This window comes from Oncorhynchus gorbuscha, linkage group LG11, assembly GCF_021184085.1.
Source record: "Oncorhynchus gorbuscha isolate QuinsamMale2020 ecotype Even-year linkage group LG11, OgorEven_v1.0, whole genome shotgun sequence".
In the NCBI taxonomy this organism is placed as follows: domain Eukaryota; kingdom Metazoa; phylum Chordata; class Actinopteri; order Salmoniformes; family Salmonidae; genus Oncorhynchus; species Oncorhynchus gorbuscha.
Genome location: NC_060183.1, coordinates 52,170,213 through 52,195,494, shown reverse-complemented (window position 1 = coordinate 52,195,494; position 25,282 = coordinate 52,170,213). Strand labels below are relative to the sequence as shown.

General features: G+C 41.6%; 1 protein-coding gene across 2 annotated transcripts in view; it reads left to right on the top strand.

Moving 5' to 3' along the window:
• Positions 1–2,077: 2,077 nt before the first annotated feature.
• LOC124048898 (hamartin-like) overlaps positions 2,078–25,282 on the top strand; it is a 29,937-nt gene continuing 6,732 nt past the window's right edge. The window contains exons 1-15 of one of the 2 annotated variants that reach the window (XM_046370066.1): positions 2,078–2,278; positions 15,736–15,982; positions 16,137–16,240; positions 16,410–16,562; positions 16,747–16,891; positions 18,088–18,242; positions 18,393–18,466; positions 18,619–18,797; positions 18,973–19,091; positions 20,178–20,343; positions 21,718–21,833; positions 21,949–22,042; positions 22,193–22,300; positions 22,484–23,111; positions 23,762–23,805. In XM_046370066.1, coding sequence (XP_046226022.1) covers positions 15,874–15,982; positions 16,137–16,240; positions 16,410–16,562; positions 16,747–16,891; positions 18,088–18,242; positions 18,393–18,466; positions 18,619–18,797; positions 18,973–19,091; positions 20,178–20,343; positions 21,718–21,833; positions 21,949–22,042; positions 22,193–22,300; positions 22,484–23,111; positions 23,762–23,805 — 2,194 coding nt within the window. In that variant the 5' untranslated portion in view covers positions 2,078–2,278; positions 15,736–15,873. Of the gene's footprint in view, positions 2,279–3,167; positions 3,306–15,735; positions 15,983–16,136; positions 16,241–16,409; positions 16,563–16,746; positions 16,892–18,087; positions 18,243–18,392; positions 18,467–18,618; positions 18,798–18,972; positions 19,092–20,177; positions 20,344–21,717; positions 21,834–21,948; positions 22,043–22,192; positions 22,301–22,483; positions 23,112–23,761; positions 23,806–25,282 lie in introns of those variants that run through there. The other variant, XM_046370067.1, reaches the window with a different exon arrangement.

The window sequence follows — 25,282 nt, the reverse complement described above, 5'->3', positions numbered from 1 at the left end:
TGTTGCACATTTCAATTTGTGAGCACAAGAATCGGCTATGATTCATTGATTGGATATGTTTTAAAAAGAAAGTTTGCCCTGCCTACTATTATGATTATGGTCTTTCCGGCATCCTTGGGATAGCACCATACCCTAACCATAACTTTAACTATTTTACATTTCTACTTCAACGGGAGTCGGAACTAGGAAACTCGTACATTTCCGACTTGCTAACCGCTTGTAATTATACACGTGTGGCGTTCAATCAGTTATCAAGTCTGGAATTTCCGAGTTTCGACTAGCTCGTGAACCCGGCATTACTGAGGGGATTCTTTTCATCTAGCCCGGGAGTGTTTTGCAACGGGTGAACGTTGATTGTATTTATTTTGAAACCGGGCTGCCTCCCGGGCGTGAACCAGGTGCCCAGTTCAAATCCCATGGCGAAATTGACTCAAACAAAAGTGGCGTAGTTAAGAACCTGGAGTAGCCTAATTAGTAGGATTCTGTGTTTTCACACGCAAGTGATTGCTTTTTATAAAAACGCGTTATCTGCCTTCCTAACGAAAATTAAGTTGAAAATTCAAAGATGTATTTTATGGAAAAGAGATGTTTCAGGACGATGCGGCATGCTGCCTTTTTGACGGAGATATGCAGATTAGGCTACGGTTAAATTTGAGATTGGTGCTCCTCCTTCACCGCTTTGCCTGTACACGTCACGGGCCATTGAACGGGGCCACGAAGGATTGGGTTTTGATGTTGTATATGGAATAATGGGGACATATTGTATAAAAATACTTCTTCGTTTTTAGAATATTGGTTCCGAAATAATATCCTATTGGTGAGCCAACTTGTAAATGCAGAGGGTGTTTTACTTCATTATAAGGCATTCTTATCACTTTACAAGATCCTTGCAACACCTAAAGATTTTGCAATTGTTTTAGATACCATTCCCTCAGGTGCAACCCTGTTGACTCATCAGTAGGAAACATGTGTTTTTCTTTAAGTCCATTCAACAACAATGGAGCTATAAGAGCCTTGTTTCAACAGGGTGTTGTATCCATCTATACCATATGTTTTGCCTTATTAGAATGGTTTTATTGATAATATGTTGGGAAAAGGTGTGGATGTTGCCACACACATACCTACTTTTTTAAACAACTGAAGAAGGTTTGCTTTAAAATTATTCATAAATATTATCCTGCCAACCACTAAAAACACATCAATTGAAATTGTACCTTTTGTAATGACCACACAGAAACAGTTGCATCTTTTTTAGCATTGTATTCATGTAAGGAATCTGTGGCATGACATCAGTAGATTTATAATTTAATACATTTATGAAGATTTTACACTATTATGGAGAGATGTACTGATTGTTTCAATTTATTTATATCATAAGTAGGTGGCAGAGTAGCCTAGTGGTTAGAGCGTTAGACTAGTAACCGGAAGGTTGCAAGTTCACACCCCAGAGCTGACAAGCTACAAATATGTCGTTCTGCCCCTGAACAGGCTCTTCCTAGGCTGTCATTGAAAATAAGAATTTGTAATTTACTGACTTGCCTAGTTATATAAAAAGGTCAAATAAATAGTAAAGAATCTTATTTAATTCATTTCATAATTCTTTTGGCCAAATTTCATATTCACTTATGTACATTTAGAAACAAAACCCCACATTTTGTTATCTTGCAAAAATAAATTGAACTATATTTTAAGACAATTAAAGAATCTGTTAGAATTATAAATGTGTGTATGTCCTTGTGTATTGGGATATTGTACCCCCTAGCAGATGTCCTTTGCATATTCTTTATACATACGTGTGTTCCCCATGTACTTTTTGTATTGATTTTTTGTTAATAAAAAAATAAAAGGATTGGGAACTATTTCAAAATGGGAAGATTTTTAAATGACACTGTGTTTTAGCATAATCGAATCTGGCCATTGTTAGAAAGTTTGCATTATATATTCAGCGCATGCGCTCACTACCTGACTCATGCCCGTCACGCGAAAACCGCAGTACAGATAAATTCATCCCTCCACCTATGAGAAAAACAATGCCAAGTTTCTCGTGGATTGAGGACATGAGTGCGGTGCACTGAAATATGATTGAAGCAGAATGGAAGTATTTAAATGAGCCTAGCTGTAGCATTATTTAGGTAAATAGACTAGTCAGTGTCATATTCTGAATGGCTCGCTAATAAGGGATTACTTTGCGTGCGAGTCAGCGGAGGTTGATTAAAGAGGGATGGGCTGTGATGTGTTCAAGATGGCGGCGCCCTGTGGAGTGTAGAGACTCTAACAGGTAAACAGGTCCATTTTATTGATATATAGAAATATATACTGGGGAATTTCAAAGGGGGAAAAAATCGTTCGTGTAAGGTGTGTGCATTATTAGGAATTTCTGATGCTCTTTCATGACTGTCAAATATCTATTTTTTTTTCTCTAGGTAGTTGTCGGTAATGACTTGTTTTTCTGAATGACAGCTACCGTTAGCTATATGACGTATTATATTTCTACAGACACTGACAATAATGGTTTGAGTCATCGCTACTTTCATGAACATGCATATGTTGAAATCGTTTTCAGCTTACCAATAATAATTCCTGTAAAACAATCGGCTAAAACAACAAAAACCCTGGCCATTGTTCCCCTGAGTTGTTTACGACAGTCAGTGGTCATTCCAGATAGCTGGCGACACAGCCAGCTAGCTAGCATTTGACTGTCATAGTGAGCTTAGTTACAGTGAATGATGTTACTAACCATTTTGTATTCAGCTGCAACTTCTTGAAATGTTGCAGCTGCTTTCTGCGTCACCTTCTGAGCAAATATTGAGGCGTAACGTAGCTACATCTCACGTCAAGCTAGCTAGCTAGGCTAAAGCTAACCCATTCATAGACGCTAGCTAACTACCTTCAGCGTCCATTGAATATCACTTCTCCGGACAGAAGATACTTTAAGAGCCCGATGTTCGTTCTGAACGTCAAAACGCATTGAATTGGTACAGTTTTGTAAAAATAAGTAACCTATTTTTCATCATCAGCTATACTTTTTTATCTCGTAACTGTGCTAATTGGCTATCTGCGTCTTCGAACACCTGTGTGTTAACGAGGACGGATGCCGACTTGTCCCTGAAAAATACTGTGTTAAAACGGTGTACGGCACGGCACAGTGGTTTGCTGAGGGGAGTATTGCTGATAGTAGAGGCTGGAATGGAATTGTATCAACCAAATGGAAACTATGTTAATGTATTGGATACCGTTCCATTATTCCGGCCATTACTATGAGCCCGTAATTCCCCAATTAAGGTGTCGCTAACCTTGGCTGTACAGTAAGTGTATATTTTGTATTTGTGAAATTATTTTTATGTGATATGGAAGTAGAGTGCTTTGTTTTTAGGACAGTACCGCAATTGACAGTCGATTCACGTTTAGATGGAGTATTAGCCTGTTTTGGCTGTCAGCCAGTTCACCTCTAAACAGAACATGTAAGGTCCTTGGACTATAAAGAGTAATGTTAGGCTCCTTTAGTCCATTATTAGGCTAAAGCTACTGCAATCCTAATTTTACTAAGCATCTTCTGTTACCATACCAAAATTCTGACTTCGATTCCAGGTTTAGCACTAGGATACTTGATACCACAGCAAAAAAAAGAAGGCATATTAGCCGAAGTCACACAATATTAGTTCAATATCATTACATTCTAAAATAAATTGTCAACATTTGAGGCATGTATGCGTTAATGAATCAATTCAACAACCAATTTGACTTTAGTAAAAACAATCGAACTACAGAACACCCAATGGTAATAATTTATTTGAATGGTAAATCTTTCAAGTAGTGTGTGCATGTATTGAGTTATTGAGCTTATTTCATGGGGCTACAGATGACAATCTGTTTCCCTTCCTTTTGGGTCTTTTATTGTACTGATCAACAACCTTTGCATAGATTTATATAAAAGTGTATGCTGTCTCTTTAACCAGTAATGACGTCATTCACGAGGTAAGAGGGGGTGGCCCATCTGAGACCTATTCTCTTTTCACTCTCTCTCACACACACATACAGTCTTGTACAGCTAAACTTGTGGGGACACACAATTCCGTCTCATTTAATATCCTATTTTCCCTAACAATAAACCTAAGCCGTACTCTTACTCTAGCTCCTAACCCTAAAACTAACCCTAGATCCTAACGCCAAAACCTAACCCTAATTCTAACCTTAACCCTTTAGAAATAGCATTTGACCTTGTGGGGACAAACAATGTCCCCAGTTGATACAATTTTAGTTTGTTTACTTTTCTTGTTAGGACTTCTGATCCCCGCAAGAATAGTTAAAACACGTCCACACACGCAGCAATCATATGGGCATACTCCTCTCTTCTCGCCTCCTTAAAACCCATTGGAGGTCAGATGAGAGGGACCTCTGACGTTCTCAAACAATGGGTTTTGAAGAGGGGAGAGGAGTTGAATGCAATTGAGATTCTCTGTCAGTTCGCTGAGACAATAGATAATCTTTGGAAGAGACGTGAGCGAGCAACTGCAAATTAATATGGTTTTGGTGGCATTTTGCGTTATGGTATCACAAAGTACTAGGATAGTGAATAGATTTTTTTTTAGCTTCAGCTGTGAGCTAGCAAGGAAAATTACCAGTAGCTTCCAGCTTTGTAGGCTGGATTCTTGCATTGTAAAGTGACATTCTAGTACCAAACATTTTTTTATGTTCTAGTATTGAAAAAGTACCGAAATGTCAGCATACTGTGCAATACTAACTACAGTAGATGACCATACTATAGCTAATTAATTCATTGCATTCAACTGTAAATAAAAAGGCTTAGCTAGCTACCATAACATAATCATTATTTATTTTCTTTGTGTATTTGGGATTGACAGTGCCTTCAAAGTATTCATAACCCTTGACTTATTCCACATTTTGTTACAGCCTCAATTTCAAAATGGATAAATACTTTTTTTTCACCCATCTACTCACAAAATACCCTATAATGAAAAAATGAAAACATTTTTATAGAAATTCTAGTGAATTTATTGAAATAAATCTAATTTACATAAGTATTAACACCACTGAGTCAATACTTTGTAGAAGCACCTTTGGTGCCTGAATTGTGCAATATTTTCCCATTATTCTTGAGAATTCTTCTAACTCTGTCAAATCGATTGTTGACCATTGCTAGACAACCATTTTCAGGTCTTGCCATAGATTTAAGTAGTTAAAAAACTGTAACTCGACCAGGAACATTCACTGCCTTTTTGGTAAGCAACTCCGGTGTCGATTTGACCTTGTTTTTAAGTTATTGTTCTGCTGTAAGGGGAATTCATCTCCCAGTGTCTGGTGCAAAGCAGGCTGAACCATTGTTTTTGCTTGTGCTTAGCACCATTACGTGTCCATTTTTTTATCCTGAAAAACTCCTCTGTCCTTAATGATTACAAGCATACCCATAACATGATACAGCCACTGCTGTGCTTGAAAATATGGAGAGTGGTACGGTAATGTATGTCATTGGGTTTGCCCCAAACATAATACTTTCTATTCAGGACAAAAAGGGAATTGCTTTGGCAGATTTTTTTACATATTAATTTAGTGCCTTGTTGCAAACAGGATGAATAATTTTATTCAATTATACCTTTACAATTATATGTAGTGTTGGGTACAGAGATGAGGTAGTCGTTAAAAAATCATGTTAAAAACTTGCACCGAGTGAGCCCATGCAACTTGTGACATTTTTACTCCTGAACAACATAACTCAGTTTAAACTATTTTAAATTCAGTCTTTAACAAGAAAATGTGGAAAAAGCCAATTGGGTGTAAATAATTTCCGAAAGCACTGCAGCTAGCTACTCTGAAATAAGTTGATACAAATTGTAGTAGGCTAGATAGGGTCTCTCTTTGCGCAAGTAGTCTATTGCACTAATTAGCCTAGCTAACTCATCCTCCCTCCCTTACAACCAGGTCCATTGTCTCAGATTATGGAGAGCACAACTAGGAAATGACAGAATTATTAGAAAATTCTAGTCCAGTTGAGTCCATAGAACTTACCTAATGGCTGCTTCAAATGAATTGAGCTAAGTATAATGCTTCAGTGATGCCTCTTGCCTAAGGCACTGCATCTCGGTGCAATAAACATCACTACAGTCCCTGATTTGAATCCAGGATGTATCACATCCGGCTGTGATTGGGAGACCCATAGGGCGGCACTCAATTGGCCCAGCACTGTCCGGGTTTGGCCAGGGTAGGCCGTGATTGGGAGACCCATAGGGCGGCACTCAATTGGCCCAGCACTGTCCGGGTTTGGCCAGGGTAGGCCGTGATTGTAATAAAAATTAGTTCTTAACTGATTTGCCTAGTTAAATAAAAATGATAATAGATTTTGTTTCTGGTTATTTATGAGAGTGGGGGTGGTGCTTAAATGGTAGGAAGCATGACTTTTTACCCCACCAATTTAACGACATAGTGTGGTCAAATACTTAGTAACTTAGTTGTCATCACAATCTGGTAGTACAAACAAGTACAAACATAAGTGTGTTTTTGACATATTACATATTTATGAATGTTTTTACGGATATAATCTAAACTACCTACAATGCACTATTTGTCAACACCATATGGAGGATCTTCTCTACTCAAAAAGCTGGGGTCTTTTAATGTTGACTACTATACTGACTGTTTTACAAATCTTTTGGCCATAGTATTTTTTTTTGTATTGTTGGTTTGGCAATTCCACTGTCAGCCAGGAAAATATGCGAAGAAGGATTCACCACAGCACACAAGGTACCTGGAGTCAAATATACATGCTTGGATGAGATTTTTTAGGTTGCAGTTCTGAGTCTTGCCCTCAAGACTAAAAAAATATAAAACCTAAGCCACACCCTGTACAGTGGTTTGTCCTTTTAAAAGTGGCAGCGTACTGTGGCACAGCGTGCTTGGTGCCGCAGAATTCTATGGCACATTATTTAAGTGCCAACCACTGGTACCATTAATGTTAATTTGACCACCAGAGGCCTTTTTTGAGAAGCATTTGATAGCCTTCAATAGTAGCTGTACTAGAGAATTTAAAACCTTTTTTTGTAAGAACATAGTATATGGAACTGATTTTAAGAAATTTTGCTTAATATTATGGTGTTCTATTCAAAGAAAAAAAACCTGTGTTTCCGTTGGGATGGAATGGAAAATATGGTGCTGTACAACAAGTTGGTCGGGAGTAGGCTACGGTACTGGGCTATTTAGCTAAAGAATCCCCGTGTTGTGCCGGCTCATGGGTCTCCCGGTGGTCGGCCGGCACGGGTATCTGTAGCAACGCATTTTGCACTGCAATGCGGTGACTTAGACAGCTGCGCCACTGGGGAGGCCCCATCCACAAAGTATCAAATACAGAGAGGTGTTGGTGAAGGTATATTGTCCTGCTAACGGGCCATAATGGGCTATTATAACACTGTACATGGTGTCCAGGTCAGGATAACCAAAACATTTCTTTATTAAATAATATCAGAAAGATTGTTGGTACTTATTTATTTTGATCCAAAGCTATGAATGAGTCACTCAGCTTGATGTAATTTCCGGCTATATGACTGTGCCAACAACTTGATAATATATAATATTTTGGAGGTTAATTTGTTTTGTTTTTTTAAATGAAAGTGAGTGATTGTAATTTGAATGAAGGGCTAAATAATATATTTCTGTTTTTAGAGGGAGAAATGCTGGGCCAATTGTGCGCCGCCCTATGGGACTCCCAATCATGGTCGGCTTTGATACGTAATACTTTTTGTTGTATTATTTGTTTAGGCTTTTCTAGTGGATTAAACTGAAATTGCAACAAATCATGGCCGGTTGTGATACAGCCAACCTAAGAAATACATTTGACGATATAATTCCCCCTACCCTCCTCCTAGGCAAGTTTATTGTCCAGCTACCTGCTAATAGCCATAATGGCGCTGTACAACGTGACTGTGTTTTGAAAGTATTTTTCAGTAAGCAACCATTTGTTTACCTTCAATAGACAACTTTGTTCCAATATTTCTGTAATTCAGTGATATTTATTCCCATAGTAATTCGTTATGGATCCGTAACTAAATAAACATTGGCATTTTGAAAGTATTTTTTTATCAGTATTTTTGTTAACCTCTGGGATATGTGGGACGCTAGCACTGCGCATGCTCTGATGACGTGGCTAGGGATGCCGCCTGGGCCAGCAGCCTTGCGAGTGTTTTACTCACGTTGGCCACGGAGGAGGAGAGCCCACAGGCTTTGGTAGTGAACGTGTCAGTGGTACTGTATTGTCCTCAAAGCGAGCAAAGAATTTGTTTAATTTGTCTGGGAGCAAGGTGTTGATGTCCAACGGGGCTGGTTTTCTTTTTGTAATGTGATTGACTGTAGACCCTGCCACATACCTCTCGTGTTTGAGCCGCTGAATTGTGACTCTACTTTGTGACACTGCTTGTTTGATTGCCTTACGGAGGGAATAGCTACACTATTTGTATTCGGTCATGTTTCCAGTCGCCTTGCCATGATTAAAAGTGGTGGTTCGCGTATTGCGTGAATGCTGCCATCAATCTACGGTTTTTGGTTAGGGCAGGTTTTAATAGTCACAGTTGGTACAACACCGATACACTTGCTAATAAACTCCCTTATAGAGTCGGCGTATACGTCAATGTTATTGTCTGAGGCTACCCGGAACATATCCCAGTTCACGTGATCGAAGCAATCTTGAAGCGTGGAATCCGATTGGTCAGACCAGCGTTGGATAGACCTGAGCATGGGTGTTTCCTGTTTTAGTTTCTGTCTATAGGCTGGTAGCAACAAAATGTAGTTATGGTCCGATTTGCCGAAGGGAGGCCTTTGTGTGCATCGCGGAAGTTCGAGTAGCAATGGTCCACAAGTCTTCCAGCTCACGTCACGCATTTGATATGCTGATAGAATTTAGGAAGCCTTGTTCTCAGATTAGCTTTGTTAAAATCCCCAGCTACAATAAATGCAGCCTCAGGATATATGGTTTCCAGTTTACATAGAGTCCAGTGAAGTTCTTTCAGGGCCGTCAAGGTGTCTGCTTGGGGGGTGGATATACATGGCTGTGACGAATCAAAGAGAATTCTCTTGGTAGATAATGAGGTTGGCATTTGATTGTAAGGAATTCTAGTTCAGGTGAACAAAATGACTTGAGTTCCTGTATGTAATGATTACACCATGAGTCATTAATCACAAGGCATTCAACCCCGCCCTTCCTTTTACCAGAGAGATGTTTATTTCTGTTGGCGCAATGCATGAAGAAACCGGGTGGCTGTACTGACTCTGACAACATATTCCTAGTGAGCCATGTTTCTGTGAAACAGAGAATGTTACAATCTCTGTCTCTCTGGAAGGCAATTTGTGCCCTAATTTCGTCCACCTTGTTGTCTAGAGATTGGACATTGGCGAGTAATATGTTCGGAAACGGTGGATGGTGTGCTCACCTAAGTATGACCAGTAGGCCGCTCCGTCTGCCTCTCCTGCAGCCACCGCGCTGTTTTGGGTCGGCCTCAGGGATAAGGTCCCATGTCCAGGGTGGAGGTCCGAACAAAGGATCTGCTTCGGGGAAAGTCGTGTTCCTGGTCGTAATGTTGGTAAAATTGTCGCTTTTATATCCAATGGTTCTTCCCGGCTGTATGTAATAGCACTTGCGATTTTCTGGGCTAACAATGTAAGAAATAATACATTGTTTTTTTTAAGGACCTGAAGCGAGGTGACGATATCTGTCGCCGCCATCACATATTTTTTTATGTAGCTATTTTGTGTTGTCAATTATTTATTTGTTTACTCTATTTAAACGGCACTTTAAATGTGTACATGATACTGCAACATTTCCCCACGGTGACAGTGAAGTACTTAGTGCTACAGAGTTCAGACGCTAGCTAGCTCGCTCACTAGCTAGCTCAAGCTGGCAAATGTTATCCACTAGCCATGCTAGCATGTAATTGCATTTCAGACCAAGTGTTTGTGGTGAGTTACAATCCACCAATCACGAGGAAGTGTGATGTGCCCCATCTGCTCCTTGTGTACGTGTTGCCATGCAGCATGCTCTTCACAGACCTTTATGGTTGTGTTGTCTAGTGGGGACCCGTTAGGTCAGGCTATGATGGCTTTTTGCCATGGGCTCACAACGGAGAAAATCATACCTGCTTGCTTTAAATATGTAGTACCTAGTCTGTTCTCCTTCTTTTTTTTTTTTGCTTTTTGACATGTTCTCTGTGAAGTAGGCTATGGGAGTTTTGTAACTTTTTCCACCTTGGACATCTGGAATCGATCTATTTTGGATTTCCCTTACTCTTTCAGCCCGGTGGGGTGCCCACCCCCTGCAGTGGTAGCTAAATCAACCTGCGCTCCTTTAACCTCTCTGGGATATGTGGGACGGTTACGTCCCACCTCTCCAACAGCCAGTGAAAGTGAAGGGCGCCAAATTCAAAACGACAAACATCTCATAATTAAAATTCCTCAAGCATACAAGTACTTTACACCATTTTAAAGATAAAATTCGCGTTAATCCAGCCACAGTGTCTGATTTCAAAAAGGCTTTACAGCGAAAGCACCACAAACGATTGTTAGGTCACCACCAAGTCACAGAAAAACACAGCAATTTTTCCAGCCAAAGAGAGGAGTCAAAATAAAGCACAAATAGAGACAATGAATCACTAACCTTTGATCTTCATCAGATGACACTCATAGGACCTCATGTTACAGTGCATATTTATATCAAATCTCATTTTACATTGGCGCATTACGTTCAGTAGTTATAAAACATGCGGTGACTGTGCAGAGAGCCACATCAATTTACAGAAATTCTCATGCTGAAAATACAAGTGTTATACATGGAATTAGAGATACTTCTCCTTAATGCAACCGCTGTGTCAGATTTCACGTTAAGGAAAAAGCGAACCATGCAATCTGAGTACAGCGTCAGACAACAAAGCAGCCAAAAAGATATCCGCCATATTGTGTAGTCCACATTAGTCAGAAATAGCATTATAAATATTCACTTACCTTTGATCTTCATCAGAATGCACTCCCAGGAATCCTAGTTCCACAATAAATGTTTGATTTGTTCGATAAAGTTCATTGTTTATGTCCAAATAGCTTCTTTTGTTAAACAAACAAATCCAAATGCGCGTTCAGGTCCAGCCGAACGTTGGACAAAAAGTTATTACAGGTCGTAGAAACTTGTCAAACTAAGTATAGAATCAATCTTTAGGATGTTTATCACAAATCTTCAATAATGTTCCAACTGGAGAATTCCATTGTCTGTAGAAAAGTAATGAAACGAGAGCTAACTCTCTCGTGACCACGCCTCACGAGCCTGTGGCACTCTGTCAGACACCTGGTGCATTCCCCCCTCATTCGCCCCCACTTCATAGTAGTATCCTGAAACAAAGTTCTAAAGACTGTTGACATCTAGTGGAAGCCGTAGGAAGTGCAATATGACCCCATTTACACTGTATATTGCAATGGCAAAGAATTGAGAAACTAAAAACCTCAGATTTCCCACTTCCTGGTTGGATTTTTCTCAGGTTTTACCTGCCATAATAGTTCTGTTATACTCAGACATCATTCAAACAGTTTTAGAAACTTCAGTGTTTTCGATCCAATACTACTAATAATATGCATGTATTCGCATCTGGGACAGAGTAGCAGGCAGTTTACTCTGGGCACCTTATTTATCCAAGCTACTCAATACTGTCCCCCTGTCACCAAGAAGTTATGTTTTGCCATGGGATAGGCCCCAGCCATTAATCTGTAAATCTCTGTTCTCTCTTTGCTTTTAATCTGCGGTTATGTTTTTGTTGTGTTCTAGCTGGTCTCCTGTAGTTGGGCTCTAGATTGCTGACCATAACTGTGGTGGTTGGCTAGGCTAAGATGCTGGCTAAGATAACTGCATATACATAACACTCTTTGATAATTGGTATGATGGAGTTATGCATTTCCAAAACATTGGTTTACTTTAATGTAGCTGTAGCGACTGATAGCGACTGTCTGACTCATGCACTGCTAACATATCGTTAGTAGGCTAGTTGGCTAGCAACTTTGCAAGTTGTAACAATACATTCAGAATTTAATTTATTGAAACCAGTAGTCATGAGTGAAGTTACATATTTGAAGTTATTTCTATTGGAGTTTATATTATAGGGAAAAAGCTTCTGACATTTTCCGACATGACTTTGGCGTTCAGATCAGTTTTATGTAGTAACTTGAAAAATAGAGAACTTGAAAAATCCATGTTACATGTGGTTTGTTTATGCTACTTACCCTTTAACAGCTTGTACACAGCTAAATGTAATTTCCGGTGTTTATATGGAAGTTCATGGGGCTGCAAAAAGGCTCTTCCTGAGTGTCCCGGAGCCACTGCTGCTGCTGCTTGAGGTCACTGAAGGTTGTTCCTGTTTGTGCCACTGATTGTGGCCCTGGTCCTGCAAGATGTTAAACATTGAAAACACTCTAATTTAATTAAACACACCCAGCCTAACACTAAGACTAAGGAGCTAATTGACCCCTTGGAGACGAGTGGGGGAGTGCCTCAGAACAGTGATGTCTAACAGTTGTGGCTGCCTGTCAACCTTCTCAGCAGGTGCACACACTGACTCAGGAGAGTAGCCTAGTTACAGGATGGAGGGTAAGACATAGGCTTGATGTAATAATGTCACGAGTGGGAATACGAGTTATTAATAATGCTTGCTGTTTTGTCCAAAATATTGATACCATGTAGTATGCACTTCTGATTTTTAGGTTCTTTCTGCTCTGGTTGGTTGTGTTGTGGCTTGCCTTCATTAGACTGTGTAGGCTAGATGTTGAGGGGAGAGTGGTGTTAAGACCTCCCCTGGGGATAATGACCTGTATATTATGATTATTTATGGCCTCTTTTCCTTTGAACGGTTGAGTCACTGGGAGGAGAAGTTCTGTGAAAACACTCACAGAATATTATGGCAAATCGTTGTGGTAAATGGTGGGTGCAGATATCATAGAGATTATGAATATTATGTTTTTCTGTTCCAGTGGGCCAAATGTGGTCAGAGCAAATTTCTTTGAATTTGTCACTGCTTTAGAACTAGTGTGGTAGATTTCACATGGCGTTATCAAAACTACCATTGGTACCTACCGGTTTCCTTATTTATACCCTTTGCACAGGAACTGCATTGTAACAAGCCTAATAATACCAATATGTATGTAGCTAGTCTAAAGGCCATTTAGAACATTGCTCATGTCCTACATTTTGTCAGTACACTATGACTTTTTAGATTAGGCTATGGGAGGGTCATAATCATGTGGTATTGGGCTGCAATTGATGCTTTTCTAGAATGTTTTATCTAATAGCCTACATACACTACATGACCAAGAGGATGTGGACACCCCTTCAAATAAGTGGATTTGGCTATTTCAGCCATACCCGTTGCTGACAGGTGTATAAAATTGAGCACACAGCCATGCAATCTCCATAGTTAGACATTGGCAGTACAATGGCCTAACTGAAGAGCTCAGTGACTTTCAACGCAGCACTGTCATAGGATGCCACCCAACAAGTCAGTCACATTTCTGCCCCGCTAGAGCTGCCCCAGTCAACTGTAAGTGCTGTTATTATGAAATGGAAATGTCTACGAGCAATAGTGGCTCAGCCGCGAATTGTAGGCCACACAAGCTCACAGAACGGGACGCTGAAGCACGTATCGATGTACAAATCTTCAGTCCTCGGTCGCAACACATACTAATGAGTTCCATACTGCCTCTGGAAGCAACGTCTGCACAAGGACTGTTCGTTGGATGCTACATGAAATGGGTTTCCATGGCTGAGCAGCCGCACACAAACTTAAGATCTCCATGTGCAATGCCAAGTGTCGGCTCAAGTGGCGTAAAGCTCGACGCTATTGGAAATGCATTCTCTGGAGTGATGAATCACACTTCACCAACTGGCAGTCCAACAGACAAATCTGTGTTTGGTGGATGCCAGGAGAACGCTACCTGCCAGAATTCATAGTGCCAATTAAAGTTTGGTGGAGGTGAAATAATGGTCAGGGGCTGTTTTTCATAGTACGGTGTAGGCCCCTTAGTTCCAGTGAAGGTACTAGAGGTTGACCGATTATTGGAGATTTAAATAAAAATTAAATAAAAATTATTTGTAATACTGACAATTACAACAATACTGACTGAACACTTATTTTAACTTAATGTAATACATCAAAATCAATTTAGACTCAAATAAATAATGAAACATGTTCAATTTGGTTTAAATAATGCAAAAACAAAGTGTTGGAGAAGAAAGTAAAAGTGCAATATGTGCCATGTAAGAAAGCTAACGTTTCAGTTCCTTGCTCAGAACATGAGAACATATGAAAGCTGGTGGTTCCTTTTAACATGAGTCTTCAATATTCCCAGGTAAGAAGTTTTAGGTTGTAGTTATTATAGGACTATTTCCCTCTACCATTTGTATTTCATTAACCTTTGACTATTGGATGTTCTTATAGGCACTTCAGTTTTGCCAGTGTAACAGTATAGCTTCCATCCCTCTTCTCGCTCGAACCAGGAACACATCGACAACAGCCACTCTCGAAGCAGCGTTACCCATGCAGAGCAAGGGAAACAACCACTCCAAGGCTCAGAGCGAGTGACGTTTGAAACGCTATTAGCGCGCTAACTAGCTAGCCATTTCACTTCGGTGCCACCAGCCTCATCTTGGGAGTTGATAGGCTTGAAGTCATAAACAGCGCAATGCTTGACGAACAACGACGAGCTGATGGTAAAACGCAAAGAAAGTGCTGTTTGAATGAATGTTTACGCGCCTGCTTTTGCCTACCACCACTCAGATGCTTGTATGCTCAGTCAGATTATATGCAATGCAGGACATGCTAGATAATATCTAGTAATATCATCAACCATGTGTAGTTAACTAGTGATTATGATTGATTGATTTTATAAGAAGTTTAATGCTAGCTAGCAACTTACCTTGGCTTACTGCAATCGCGTAACAGGCAGTCTCCTTGTGGAGTGCAACGAGAGAGGCAGGTTGTTAATAGCGTTGGACTAGTTAACTGTAAGGTTGCAAGATTGGATCCTCCGAGCTGACAAGGTGAAAATATGTCGTTCTGCCTCTAAACAGACAGTTAACCCACCGTTCCTAGGCCGTCATTGAAAATAAGAATGTGTTCCTAATTGACTTGCCTAGTTAAATAAAGATGAAATAAAGGTGTAAAAATATATAAAATTTTAAAATGGTGCCCTAAAATACTGATTTCCGATAGGTATGAAAACTTGAAATCGGCCCTAAATAATCGGCCATTCCAATTAATCGGTCGACCTCTAGAAGGGACATCTTAACGCTACAGCATACAATGACGTGCTAGAAAATTCTGTGTTTCTAACTTTGTGGCAACAGTTTGGGGAAGGCCCTTCCCTCTTAACCCCATCAAACACCTTTGGGATGAGTTGGAACGTCGACTACGAGCCAGGCCTAATCGCTCAACATCAGTGCCGATCTTGCTAATGTGCTTGTGGCTGAATAGAAGCAAGTCCCCACAGCAATGTTCCAACATCTAGTGGAATGCCTTCCCAGAAGAGTGGAGGATGTTTTAGCAGCAAAGGGAGGACCAACTCCATTGTAATGCCCATGATTTTGGAATGAGATGTTCGACTAGCAACTGTCCACATACACTACATGACCAAAAGTATCACTGAAGTTCTCTAACTTGTGTTGAGTCAGGTTTGACCCTTTACTGTCCTGTTGCTTGCCCTGTCCTGTAGTGGTGCCTGGAGACTGTATTGGCCGGAGGCCCAGGGAGCCCTCCAGGCAAGACGCTGTGAGAGAGACGACTGGGACACCCCCTGCCCTCCAGGCCTTGACGGAGACTGTCTGCCACCACCTCACCCTCCGCTGTCAACATGGCCAGAGAGCAGCCCAACGTTGGGGACCTCCTCCCTCTCCTGGAGTCCTCTGACATACGCCAACTGGAGGAGATCAAAGGCCTTATCAATGAGCACCTCAGCACTGGTGAGAACTCTGCTTTTAATATGGCGTTTTTGGACTTCAACAGTCATCCTTTTATCCTGTACTCTGTAATAGAGGGCTATGGCAAATGCTATTTTGCAGCCATATTGTGGGCCTTAATGTGGATGTTGGAACTATGTTCATTCTCTCTGTGCAGAGCGAGGGTCAATGCTGCTGAATGGACTGGTGGACTACTTCTTGGAGACTAACTCGGCCCAGGCCATGCATATCCTCTCGTCAGTCAGAGAGCCACATGATAAGGTGAGACCTGCCTTACACCCCAATCCCCTTAATGTACTCCCATTTTCCATCTGTTGTTAATTAAATAACTAACTCTCCATAATTGATCAAAACAAATCATAAAACATTAAGTAACAATGAATAGAATGAGTCTTAAGGCCCAATGCTGTTTCTAATTTGCCCACCACAGCACCTGCTGGACAAGATGAACGAGTGTATGACCAAACAGGCCTGCCGGCTGCCCACCCTCACTCTGCTTGGCCACGTAGTCCGCAAGCAGCCGTCCTGGATCCATAAGATCGCCCGCTACCCGCTGCTGCTCTCGCTGCTCAAATGCCTCAAGGTATAAAAAAAAGAAAAATACTGAATGTTTTATTGTAGGTAGGAGGGAAAGATAGCCACAGAGGTCTCTTTTAATAGATGTTTTTTGTTCTAGGAATACAAAGAAGCACAGGTGTATTATATCAAGTGTCTTGGACCTCTTTAATTTGTATCATGTTAAATGTTTCTCTTTCCTTGGTGTCCAGACGGATTCAGACGTTGTGGTCCTCATTACTGGAGTCCTGGTGTTGATCACTTTGCTACCCATGATCCCCCAGGCTGGCAAACAACACCTGTATGAGTTCTTTGACATCTTTGGACGCCTGGCTTCCTGGAACCTGAAGAACCCAGGTAATCAAAAAAAGACTGAGCTGTTTTATGAAGTCTTAGTCAGGGGCAGTACTAAGCTATATGGAATTGTTTTAAGAAGATCATACCAGGGATAATTTTGCTATTTGATTTTAAAGTTATTTGATAAATAGTTTTTGACTAAATGGTCACCATATATACTGTACTTCCATAAATGTTTTCAACTGGTTCCGGGGGACCTTCAGACAAGTTATATTTCCATAAAGGGGTCATAATAGTTTGTAGGTCAAACTGTTTGGAGGCTACCGACGATTTTGTGAGGACTGATTTTCGGGATGTCTCAGAGCGGTGTATGTCAGACTATCTCTGACACCTTTCACCGCAGATGCAGAAATGTTACATTGACAGATGTAGTGGTTTGAGACTCCCCCAATGCCAACAAAAACAACACCTCTAGCTTAAAGCGGCGGATTTTTGTATTATGTGAATTAATTCTCTCACTATGAGAATATTGGAAATGGTAGAGTGTTGGGGTTTCATTCCTTACGTCCTTGTCAATCATTGGTGAAATTAGCATTATGACATCTTTTAAATTAAATCATTCAAAACCTTTATTAATGCAATTGCAGACAGAAGTTGACAAACAGGAACAAGGCACAAATGTTGCCGAGTAAGTTCTGCATCCAACACAAGGTCTCCAGTGGTTTTATTAAGTCACACCCTGATGATGTTACTGCCTATATCATCATCCTCTACTCCTGGGACCAAAACCATGCCTAGAAAGCTGTATAAACAGGGCCTTTACTGTTAGCTAAACACTTAGCAGTAAATGTCCCCTTCCCCCAAAGTTAATTTATTGTGGAATGTTTACCTAGTCTTATCTCCTTCACTCCCCTGCAGAGTTCTGTCTAAGGGCCTCTTTATAATAAGGCAGAAAAAGAGAGAACTAAAATACAAATGTAGAACAATACTAAACTTCTACAATGAATATATCTATTGTTAATCAGTAGTCTAAAACCCTATAAATGTAAGGGGTCTTAACCCCTCGCCTTCTATTAATAAAACATAAGCATAATACATTTTTTTCTAATACATCAAACATTTTGGTACAACTCTTTTCATGACCCCTTGGGTGAACCTGACAAGAGCCAGGTGTGGTTTTGGATGGACTGTTTTTGTTCACGTTGCTTACACCGACCTGACATCATGTTCTCTCCTGTTCTTCTTGCCTACACCAGGCCACGTCTCCGAGGTATACCTCATCCACCTGCACGCCAGCGTCTACTCTCTCTTCCATCGCCTCTACGGCATGTACCCCTGCAACTTTGTGTCCTACCTGCGCTCCCACTACAGCATGAAGGAGAACATGGACACCTTTGAGGAAGTGGTGAAGGTGACAGATCACAGCTGTTTCAATTGATCAATCTTCAATGTATTATGTTGATTTGTCTTCAGGAAGAGATTCTACCCATAGAAATATAATACGAATGTGTATCTAAATAGTTCTGTAATTATTTTTTGTTCTTTCCCATTTTCTTTGCAGCCAATGCTGGAACACGTCCGTATACACCCGGAACTAGTGACTGGAACTAAGGACCATGAGCTTGATCCCACCAGGTCAGTCAGTCAATCACAGCCCTCAAGCTTCACTCTTGTTTATATACACATTTTTTTGCCAACCAAATCAAGAGATTATCAGCTGTATGAACAAATGAGAAATTATTATTACATTGTTTTCTCAATTGAATTGACGGTTTTGTCCTCTGCAGATGGAAGAGATTTGAGATCCATGACATCGTCATTGAATGCGCCAAAGTGTCTCTGGATCCCAAGGAAGCGTCGTGTGAGGAGGGCTATGCGACCATGCCCGAGAACCTCTACCCCCAGATGCAGCTTTGTCCACAAGACTCAGCCTCTAGCCCCTACACAGACTTCCACAGCAGCTGTGGTGAGATCACCCGCCCCCCCACCTCTCACCTCCCTTTGGTGGATAGGAATGACATACATTTGTTTGGTGATTGTGAGGAGATTATGGTCTTGTTGATAAGTGGAGAATGAATGGAGATTTATTTAACACATCAATGTAAGAGTGAGTCCGACTGTTCCTCTTCTTCTCCCCACAGGAAGCTCCTCTTTGACCCCCTTCTCTACCCCACGCCAGCCCCAACCACCACCCCTGTCCCTGCCCCCTCTGTCAGGGACTCAGTGCTCCTATCGTAGCCCCCAGACCTCCAGACGTCAGGTAACACACATACAGCATTTCTGTTGCACATATTTTCACGGCACTGACCCATAGCAAATGTGTCCAGATTAGTTCCTAGATAGAAAGTGTTTGTTGGAGGCCAGTGTCAGCCAGAGTGAGCAGTCGCTGATTGCTGCTTCTTCTCTATGCATTTCTTGTTGTTTTGCAGAGGGTGTTAACACTTGATATATTGGCTGTGTCAGATGTTCTTAGTCAATCGCTTGTCCCTGAACCCACTGGCCTCCCCCTCTCCCCTCCGAGCCTATGAATCGCCCCCTTGTTTTTGGAGAGGGAGTGCTTTAGCAAGGAGAGCTGAGGGAGGAGAGGCTTTGAGTCATCAGAGTGGGCAAGACTGGCGGGCGGTGGTGTCAGGCCTTAGAAAACAGAAAACATGCCCTTACGCCCCCGTCCTGCCATCCCAATATGGTCTGTCACATGGGCTGGTTGCCCTGGCGACGCTGTCTGTCCCTCTATTTGTGTGCGGCCCACGCAGGGGGTCCTGGTGTTGTTCAGCACTCTGAGTCTGTCTGTCTGGCTGAGGATTTGTCTGTAGAAACCTGAAATCCTGTACAAAATAATGTAGCCTAATTTCCAGTTACAATTAATAGTATACCACATCAACAATTTGTGGAATTAATTGTGTGTGTGTGTGTGTGTGTGTGTGTGTCAACATGATTTTCTTGTGTTTTTATGAGGTTGGAATAATACTGTGAAATTAAATTTTGATAATGCCATTTTAGTGTAAGAACTGTTTGAAAAGACTGCCTGTTTTGGTGGGATGGAGTTTTGGCCTGCCTGGTGGCATTACCAAATTAGTTAAACAGACCAATAGAAAGAATTCCAAACCTCTATGCCAATAACAGCTAGTTTTCAGTTTTCACTCAGACCACTTTGACAGTCCTAGTAAAATTCTTGCATGAGAAAATGCTCTTTGCTAAGAAGCCATTGGGACTGTTGTTTTTTACAATTTTAATTGAAAGCAATCCCAGTAAGGTGCTTAATTGTTACCCAGACATGATTTGATATTGGGATAAAAATGGCTGCATTGGAACTTTAACTGGTAACATTGTGAATGTCTTCCTTCAGAACTCTAGCTGTGAACTCAACTCTACCTGTGGGGGAAAAGAACTGTGGAGCCCCTCCTCCCAGTGTGGAATGGCCACACCCCCTTCCTCCAGGGGCATGTCACCTAACCCAGAGCTCTCCCATAGTGCCTCTTACCTCTCAGGCCTCCGCGTCCACAGCACATCAGGTGAAAAGGGATAATTAATCTAAACAACATACTGAACAAAAATATAAACGCAACATGCAATAATAAAATTAGGTTGGAGGCAGCTTATGGTAGAGAAATGACCCTTCAATTCTCTGGCAACAGCTCTGGTGTACATTCCTACAGTCAGCATGCCAATTGGACATCTGTGGCATTGTCTTGTGACAACTTCACATTTTAAAGTAGCCTTTTATTGCCCCCAGCACAAGGTGCACCTGTGTAATGATCACTGTTTAATCGGCTTCTTGATATGCCACACCTTTCAGGTCGATGGATTACTTTGGCAAAGGAGAAATCCTCACTAACAAGAATGTAACCGAATTTGTGCACAACATTTGAGAGAAATAAGCTTTTTTGCGTTTGGAAAATTTCTGGGATCTTTAATTACAGCTCATGAAACGTGGGACCAACATGTTACGTTTTTGTTCAGTATAGATTCCATAAATATTGACTTATATGATATGACCAACATGCTTTAGAAACCTTTAAAATATGTTAAGCACTATTTGTCTTCAACATCAGATTTTAAACAACTTTTTGCACTCCTTACATAGCTTCATGTGTTTCTGCACCATAGAAATCGAATGGTGTCGGAAAGCCATTGTCTTTACACTATACCACTCAGAGGGGGTTATGTGGTGTAGGAGTGTGTCTCCCAAACTACGTCCAGATGTGGCTTGGGGAAGTCAGATTGGAAACCAGATCTTTACACTGTAAAAATCAAATCAAATGTTATTTGTCACATACACATGGTTAGCAGATGTTAATGCGAGTGTAGCGAAATGCTTGTGCTTCTAGTTCCGACAATGCAGTGATAACCAACAAGTAATCTAACTAACAATTCCAAAACTACTGTCTTATACACAGTGTAAGGGGATAAAGAATATGTACATAAGGATATATGAATGAGTGATGGTACAGAGCAGCATACAGTAGATGGTATCGAGTACAGTATATACATATGAGATGAGTATGTAGACAAAGTAAACAAAGTGGCATAGTTAAAGTAAATATGGCGGTGTTTAACTGTGGGTTGTCTGTCATCTTTTTTTAACAAATTGGTCTTTTGACAAATCAGATCAGCTCTTTTGCCAATAATTGGGCATAAGTCAGAATTGGACTGCCTGTGTATATGTAGCATATGTGTCATGAAACCGGTTTCAAACCGGTGTAGTGTAAAAAGGCCTATTACAATATCTTGTGTTTTTAATATGGATTTCGATAAACAATATTTATTAATAAGGATCATGCTTTAGAAACTGATCCGTACATGTATTGGTGAGGTTTTGCCATGTGATTAATCCTACATGACATTTCCGTTGGTATTTGTTCCTAATTGCTGTTTTCTGTAAGCAGGAGGGAAAGGAACACCTGCCTCAAGTACTCCTGCCACCACCTCCCCGCCCCCCACCCTCTCTGATGAGTTCCCCACCATCCCCCTGACATCCAATACCTCTAGTCCACCACGGAAGGTAGAGTATGACATCCATGCCCACGATGAGCATTATTGGCCTTTGTAGTGTAGGAAGAAGAGAACTTGGTTAAATAAAGGTGTAATACAAATGACAATGAACTGTTCACTTTCAGCATGGCTGCCCTGTAGAAGCATCCAAACCTAGCCTGGTGAGGCAAGAACCAATCCCAGATCCTGAGAAAGGTGGAGAGGTCATCAACAACAGAGGTCAGTCATCATCAAAAATGTGGAGTTGGATATTACATTTGTATGCTTTGTATCAAGTCGTTGGTTCTTAACCTCTGTCGGTCCATGTTCTCTGGTGGAAGATTGTTTTATGTAAAACTGTGTGTTTATTGGCTGTCTTCTGTTTACTAGATGCAAGTGGTGGTGGGACCATTTCCATGACGCTGACAGAACTTTCAGTCTTTATGCAGGAGCAGGAGCTAGAGCTTCAGCTGAGGACAGAGAAGGAGAGGGAAGAGGGTGAGTACACTGTCTGAGAATAGTAGTGTGCTGGTCTAAATGAGACTGACATAAAATGTCAGTTGAATGAGAGGGAACCATATACATTTCATAGCAATAGTCTTCATGCACCAATGACTCAAAAGCCTGTTTCACTACAAGCGTCCTTATGTCCCCTGTTTTACCTCTCCAAAAACACACCAGCTGCCATCACAGAGGAGCTCCTGGAGATCACGGAGGACAAGCGAGACTTTGCTGCCCTGAGGGGCTTTGACACCCCTTTCTACCGCACCACTGAGACCCTGACAGGTACCCAGGAGAAGGCCCTGCCCAACCACCCACTGGGTGGCCTCATGATGCCCCGGGAACCCCACGATGCGGTGTCCACCCCAGACAAGGCACTGGAGAATGCCCAGGGCGCTAATGGTGGTGGGGATAATGGTAGAGGCTCGGCCCTAGAGCAGTCCTGGTCTTTCCAACCCATGTGTCCCTTCAGCCCCATCGAACACCCACTCCACCGGAGCCCCTCTGCCCCGGAGTACGAGATGGCCAAGTTCGGTGGCCTGTTCTCCCCCAGCCCCTCCATCAAGAACCACTCCCTGCCCTATGAGGCCCTGTTTGATCTGGCTCTGCCTCGGGCCGCATCCCTCTTCGTGGGGAGGAGGACATCAGAGGCCCTGGGCAGGGCTGCTCTCGAGAGGCTGTGCCAGCGGCAGGAGGGGCTGGAGGACAAGGAGGAGGAGGGTCAGGGGAGGGTGTCGGCTTCCCCCCTGGAGGTGCTGGATCGTCTCGTTCAGCAGGGAAGCGACGCCCACGACAAGGTGCTCAACAGGTGAGGGGTCCAGCTTTTAGCATCTGTGTGAGATCACAACTGTCTGACCAACTTTATGCTTATCAGTCTCCATCAAAACCATCTGATTATGAGTCGTCTTAGTACCTAGTCCAAGAACATGGCTGTCTGTGTGCCGTAAGTGTTGAAGGCAAAGGAAAGCCAGAGTATGTGATGTGAGCTCACTGTGTAGAACTGGGCTGGGTCCTTTCCACTCCATTGCCCTGGCCCACGGGTAAAACTCAGTTGAACAACTACAGGCACTGTCTGCCCCCCCCCCCCCCCACACACACGCACTGTCCTCGCTCCTAAGCCAATAATACAACAACAGAAGGGACCAGTGTCAGCAGAGTTTGAGCTCTGCACAGAACAATCTGGCTCTGCTCATTTCATCCCTGCCGCCCCCACCTCTTTAGTATCTTCTCCAAAGCTCAATAGCAGGCCATACCCTGCTTGAGGGATATAATTGACTGGGACAGAGGTCCCGTACACAGAAAGGTGTGTCTCCAAGCCCAGATGGGTCCAGAAGACTGGGATCAACCATTCAGATTTTTCTATGGGGGTGTCTGAGTCTGATATACTGTCCCAATGCTGACTCTGTTGAACTGACCCAGTTTTTTAATTAGTCATGACTCTCCCTCTCTCTCTTACAGATTACCTTTGCCAAGCAAGTCAGCTGACTGGACACATTTTGGAGGTAAACAACCACCACCAGAGTACAGCAGCAGCACTGTACTTTCAGCTAGTGCAACAGTGGAACACTGATAAAACTTTCAGGACATTTAGGCCTCATGATGTGTTTACCCTACAATGACTATAAAGTAGTTTTCCTACATCAGGCATAAACTGAGGCTATTTGACAGTGTTCTCCCACTCATAAGTGCCTTTTGGAGGTAGAATTAGTGATGCACCGATATGACATTTTTGGTCGATACTGATCTAATAGCAGCTTGGGTCTTTTGAGTGTCAATAACACTATTTGACTTGTCAAATAAGCTTGTTGACCAATCAGGACCTGAATATGACTGCATGTCACATAATTTAACTCATTCATTAATTTGATGTAGTTATTACACATTGATTACACAATCACTTGTATGTCACAACGATTCATTGATACGTATGCTGTGATGCTGGTAAAGTTGTCTCTCGAACCTAAAAAAAAAAGAAAGCTAGCTAGCTCATGGATGCAAACAATGTTCTTCCCCAAAAACATGGCAAAAAGACATCTTTCAGTAGCTATAGTTAGCTAGCTAACTATATAGCTCGGTGTCATCTAAAATAAATCCTAATTTATAAGACAGTTCTTATTTGATTAATGGTGGGCAAACTCATCTATGTGACGCTAGCCACAATAGTGGACTTTGCAGTTAGCCTTAAATAAAACTGTGACAGTGATGCAAATTAATACAAATAGTAGAATTATGATATAATTGAATATATAATGCTAAATGAGGTTGGAATGTTATATAAAATCAACAAAAGACCATTTGTTCAGTTGACATCTGTTGAAATCATACTTAAGTATGCCCCCAATGCAATTCAAATTTTACTGTACAGCCTTACCTATGGATTGTGGATCAATAATCATATCAGTCTACTCAGTAACACCCAGAGAACATTAGCGTTGTAGGTCTTATTGCGGGACTCTGAAACAATTGTGAATTGAGCCACATTTATTGTCAACCAATGTGTGCTGAACACTAACTCTGAGGAGGACATTGGGAAAAAATATATTGGGTGGTGAGTAGACTGATACCCCATTTGATCCCAATCCTTAGGTAAAGCTGTACAGTGCAATATGAATGTCACTACACACAATAGGCTGACTGGAGACGTGATTTCACAGTCACAGTCCCGCTACAAGAGCTACAACGCTAATTTTTTACGTTTTTCACAGTTGTGTTCTGTGGGTGTCACTGAGTAGACTTATACCCATTTCATTGCTACACATTCCAATCTTGTTTAACATTATCTAGTCTAAATATGGCATGTTTCCACCAATTGTAACCTTCTGCAGCACTTTCAAAGAGGTTCTTTTATTTTTAAGGCAAACTCCAAATTCCACTAGTGCCTAATCCATATTGTGGCTAGCTGCACAACACAACTTGTTCCGGTCAAGCCTCACTAGCCAGATGAAGCTAGCTGGCTGCTTATAACGTTAGCTTTGGGAA